Consider the following 5,652-nt stretch of genomic DNA (forward strand, 5'->3'; position numbering starts at 1 on the left):
CAATTGCTTATGTCATGTTGATCCGTTGTCTTACCCCACAAAATATTTAGGCATTAGTTCATTGTGTAAGTCGTTAAATGTAAAATGAGTAAATTAGTTAAATGTCCTATACATTTCTTTTTTATATTGCACTGGTACATCTTGAATTTGATAATGATAAGGAATGTGAAGCGTTAGTTCAACCAAATGATCAACCATGATCAATCTGCATGCATCTCATGACCCTCCGGTTGGCAAGTATAAGAACAACAAGAAAACGTACAGGGTCAACAGCCGAGAAGAAGAAAAGGACTATAAATATATGTGGTGGAAGGGATATAGGGAGGGAGGCAAAACAGAAGAAGAGGGAGAAGAGGTCAAGGACGTAGGCACGTTTCCAATGAAATAATGGCTTCTTTTGTGGACCATGTTCTCAATCATGGCCTATATGTGTAAATGTGTACTGTTGCAATTCGTTTTTTTTTTTTTTATACTATAGGACAGATTTATCAATCTGGGTCACCTTTTCAAATCTCTTCACACAGTGAGCACAAATGTGGGCTAAACTGTGGTTCTTTCTACAGTTCTACAGTAATACCATATTGTAATATATTATCTAAAAAAATGTAATACTGTCAACACAATTAGATAGCTGAACATCACCTATGCACAGATGTTAGTCTTTCAATTTCATTACCATCTATACAAAAGGGAACGACTTAGGAATAATTTTGTACTGCAATGTAAACATGGACCATGTAAAATATACTGCTGTGAATTCTGAACAGTATTGTTATTTTTGTTTTGTAATGAAAATGTAAAAAAACCCTACATGTTAGTGTTTTTAGGTTGCTGTTTTATGAGTGACAAAGAATGTTTGTTGAGTGAAAACCTTTGCAGTGTTAAGATTGAGTTGATTTGAGACATGTATGAAGTGTATTGGTATAGTTTTAGTGCATTTTGAAAGAGAAATTAACTGCTGTGCCAGGTTAAAAGTTGGTTAGGAGAACTGTGTGAAGAGTTTTAAAACAAACAAACAAACAAACAAACAAACAAACAAACAAATAAAAACTGCAATATTTGCCATCCAGAAAAAGTGCAGCCATCACAGCTTACATCAGGAAACATGGTCAGAGTCAGAGGACTTTTTTGCTACATTGACAACATGGTTTGTGAACAATGACACAAGAACGTGTCATTCGGATGGAAGACTACTGATATGTTCTGACATAAATAGCCTACTTTTGAAAGATGAAGGGTTTTGGGCAAGTAACAGGCTTTTGTAGGTAATCTGATGTGTGGTGCTGTTTGTTCGAATTGTTTCAAACTGTATGAGGACTATTCGAGAAATGTAAGGGACTGAGAACAACTGTTAGAGGATAATTTGTCTTTTCAGTTGAACGCTCAGTTATATCACATGAAACAATAGTAATGTAGCCTAATTAAGTCACAGCATATATTATTATTATTATTTTCCAATCATACATCTAGAAACTGCGAGCAACAGAAAAAGATATTGCTCCTCAAAATAATGCAGTTAAACATGCAAAACATCTGACACCATACTTGCAATTCCTAACTGAATTGAGCTTGTTACAAGCTACACACCTGCGTTTACAATTAGATATATAATATCTGGCTGCGTTGGATTGCATGTGACGTCACTCTCTATTGCTGACATCACATGGTGGGAAAGAGGAGCTGTGGGTTTCTATAAAGCAGTGACACTCAAGGCACAGAGAGATGCGAGTAAACTTAACAGGTGAAGAGGTCTGTTCGTTATTTATTTGGTGAACTCACTGTACATGTGCAGTGGCTGGACACTGTACTTATGGAAAGTGGAGACTTTGAGTTTGTGGAGCAACTCGCAAGTGTCAACATATCAGACATGAATGATTCACTTTTGAACCTGGGTTTGAATGTGTCAGAAGTTGCGCGTTTCGCCAACAGCTCGTCTCGTGATTTGCGCCTGGACTATCGCTCTCTCATCACTTCGGCCACTATGTTCGCCTTCGGAGTCCTCGGAAACCTCGTGGCGATCGTGGTGCTTTGCATCTCCAAGAAGGAACAGAAGGAGACCACCTTCTACACTCTGGTGTGCGGGATGGCCATCACGGACCTGCTGGGCACCTGTTTCACCAGTCCGGTGGTCATCGCCACATACATCGCGGGCAGGTGGCCGGGCGGAACGCTCCTGTGCCATTTCTTCTCCTTCTCCATGCTGTTCTTCGGCTCGGCTGGGATGTCTATTCTGTGCGCCATGTCAGTGGAGAGATATCTGGCCATAAACCACGCGTACTTCTACTCTCAGCATGTGGATCGGGCCATGGCTCGGTTCGCGCTGATGGCGACGTATCTGGCCAATATCGTGTTGTGCATCATGCCCAGTTTTGGTTTCGGAAAACACATGAGACACTTTCCCGGAACTTGGTGCTTCTTGGACTGGCGCGCAATGGACCCCGTCGGCGCCTCGTACACGTTTCTGTACGGAGGTTTCATGCTGCTGTTGATCGCCATCACCGTCCTGTGTAATTTCGCTGTGTGCCGTTCACTGGTCGGGATGAGTAAGATGAGTCGCATGGTGAGGGCAGAGGTATCCGGCCAGCGCAGGTTTAAATTAACATCTGCGGCGGAGATCCAGATGTTCTGGCTGTTAATTTTAATGACCATCGTGTTCTTAATATGCTCCATCCCTTTAGTGGTGAGTTATTCAGTACTACTATATTATTTGTTCTTGTGTATTTCATATTATTTATTAATAAGCGCTATACTACAATCACAACGCAACATAAAGAGTGGCTCAGGCTACCTAACCATGACCATTCTTTTAGCATCCCTACCACAACCTCAGTCCCACTTTTCTTGAAATTAACTACTGACTTAATTTGTCATCTTTAGCTGCTATTTATAGATCAAGTGGAGTCTCAGACTCCAAGCAAGCCCAATCAGACTTGATTTGATTATACGAGTAGCATATAGGCCTATATGAGCAGGTGAACTTATATGACGTGAGTTATTAAATCGCTAAGTTATTAAAAAAACATAAGAAAAATGCAAGTCTTACACAAATGAATCTGGTTTAAAGTAAACAATGTCTATAGGTAAAAACAACAAGACAAACTCTTTAAAAAATATATTTTAATAATATGTGAAGGCAAGCAATTTTGTTTTAAAATATAATTGAAAAACATTTTGTTGTCATGTGACAAGGAAATTATTCATAATCTAATGACGTCGGTTTATTATGGTTAGTTCACCTAAAAAGGAAATTGTTTAATGAATTTCCCCCCCCTTATGCCATTCCAAAGACTTTCGTTCATCTTTGGAACACAAATGAAGATCTTTTTTATTAAATCTGAGAGATTCGTGTAGACAACTACCACTTTTACTTCAAAACGTTCATAAAGAGATCGTAAAACTAATCCATATTATGAATTGAGCGGTTTAGTCAAAATTTTCTGAAGAGACTTGATCGCTTTAATGAACAGATTTAATTTAGGCTATTATTCACATAAATATATGACCAGCAAACATAAACAGAAGCTCAACGTGCTTGATGTGCGAGACCAAACCTCATTGGTTCGTGTAGAAGCTCAAACCTGGTGCATAACACACGATAATGAACTTCATTGGTTCTTTCAGAAGCTCAAATGTGCTGCATAACACACTATAATGAACTTCATTGGTTCTTTCAGAAGCTCAAATGTGCTGCATAACTCATGAGAATGAACCTCATTGGTTCTCGCACATCAAGTGAACATTTGAGCTTCAGTTTATCACAACTGATGTGTGTTGATGAATGTTTATATGTGAATAAAAGCCTAAATTCAATCTGTGCCATATAAAGTGATCGTGTCTCTTCAGAAAATTTGGACTAATCCGCTCAATTTATATAGTTTTACAATCTCTTTATGAACTTTTTTAAGCGTCAAAGTGTCATAGCTGTCAATGGAGGGACAGAAAGCTCTCAGATTTCATCAAAATATCTTCATTTGTGTTCGAAGATGAACGAAAGTCTTACAGATTTGAAACGACGTGGGTAATTAATGACAGAATTTTCATTTTTGGGTGAACTAACCCTGTAAGACAGGTTTTAATGATGTCAAATGGAATAACCTTACGAAAACTTGATATTCATGACATCATGATGATGGCCATTTTTTTATATATATATATATATACATTTTATATGTATCATAATTAATGATTAAGTTATGTACAATAATGTGTATTCAAGGTGCAAGGAAAATATTTTCGCACTTTTCACTTGTAGGATAGGCTATACTTGTATAATGTGTAATATGGACACAATCGCTATTACTTTCAAAGAGTTGTGATCTTTCCTCATTTTAATGGGATTGCATTTTTGTTCAATTTAACAGGTGCGCATTTTCGTCAACCAGCTGTACGATCCTGCTCACATATCATCAGGCAGAAGTCCAGACTATCGCAGTGATCTCCTGGCCATTAGATTCGCCTCCTTCAACCCTATCCTGGATCCATGGGTGTATATTCTGTGCAGGAAAAACTTATTAACCAAAGGTTGCACGCGACTCAAGCGTATTATAAGACTGAGGAAAGGGGATGACAGTCATGTTTCGGGTTGGATGGATGGTCAGCACTCCCCTCCGTCATTTGCGCAAAGCAATTGCACAAGTTACGCATCGTTGCGCACAGCCATCTGTAGAAACGACGTGTGTAAACAGACCTGCACGAACACTAAATCTTATGTGGACTTAACCCTTCGCCAGGCATGGGACTTTGATACAGCCCTGGCTGAGTTTCATCCTTTCAGCGTCGAGCAGAGCGGTGTCATGGGTTTTGATGAAGACGAAAGAGCATCAAGCCCCAAACTCCTCGCCAAAACTGTTGTGGCTCCACCAGCCGCTGAAGTATTAGAAAATAAAGCTGAAATAGTGACCTGCACTTTCAGTACACCAAGTTCATGTGTATCAGAAAAGTGCATGAGACAATGACCTAGATGCCAATCTAGATTCAATCTGTAAAGCACTGTGAGGAAAAAAAGAGACTTTTTTCTCTATTTTGTGTCATTTTACATTCACAAATAATTCTGTGAATTTGCTTATTTTGATTCTAAATTATCCTGATTTTAGGATTAAACCATAATAACACTTGTATATCTATGTTTTGTTAGATGACATGGATGTGTTTAATATGTGGTTATGGATATGCTGCTTCCTAATGTGCTGTGCCACGTTGCATGCTGGGTTGTACTTGACTGTGACTTGTTAAACTGTGAATAATTTATTAAAGGTGCAATTTATTTTCATCAAAGAGTTCAACAAACTCCAACAATTCAACAATCCTCAAAAGAAATGCTTTTATTGTGAAAGGCTAAAATCAGTCTTTCAGATACAATTATACAAAGAATTTCATTCACAGAAGGACCATGTATCTAATAGATTCAAAAACAGTCAATGATGATACCTCAATGATACTTGAATTTTGGTGCTTAATAAATATTTTGTAACATCCAAATACTCTGATCCATCTGAATTTATGACGTAAATACATTGATATTTTTGAAATAGCTCATTTTAAATAATGTTGTATTTCCATAAAGTTCAATAACATAATATAATACTTGTTGTTTAAATGTTGTTAAAAAAAAGAAGGATGTAATAATGTACCTTTGAAGGGCTTTCTTAAGAA

The 5,652-nt window shown here is 37.8% G+C and overlaps 1 protein-coding gene across 1 annotated transcript; it reads left to right on the forward strand.

The window, feature by feature from the left end:
- Positions 1-1,867: 1,867 nt before the first annotated feature.
- Positions 1,868-4,955, forward strand: ptger4c (prostaglandin E receptor 4 (subtype EP4) c; the record flags this gene model as incomplete). The annotated part of the gene is made up of 2 exons (XM_079613448.1): positions 1,868-2,680; positions 4,362-4,955. The coding sequence occupies 2 exons, from the start codon at positions 1,868-1,870 to the stop codon at positions 4,953-4,955; spliced, it is 1,407 nt and encodes a 468-aa protein (XP_079469574.1).
- Between the last annotated feature and the right edge of the window lie 697 nt (positions 4,956-5,652).

Source organism: Phoxinus phoxinus (genome assembly GCF_949152265.1).
Source record: "Phoxinus phoxinus genome assembly, chromosome: 5".
Taxonomy (NCBI): Eukaryota; Metazoa; Chordata; class Actinopteri; order Cypriniformes; family Leuciscidae; genus Phoxinus; species Phoxinus phoxinus.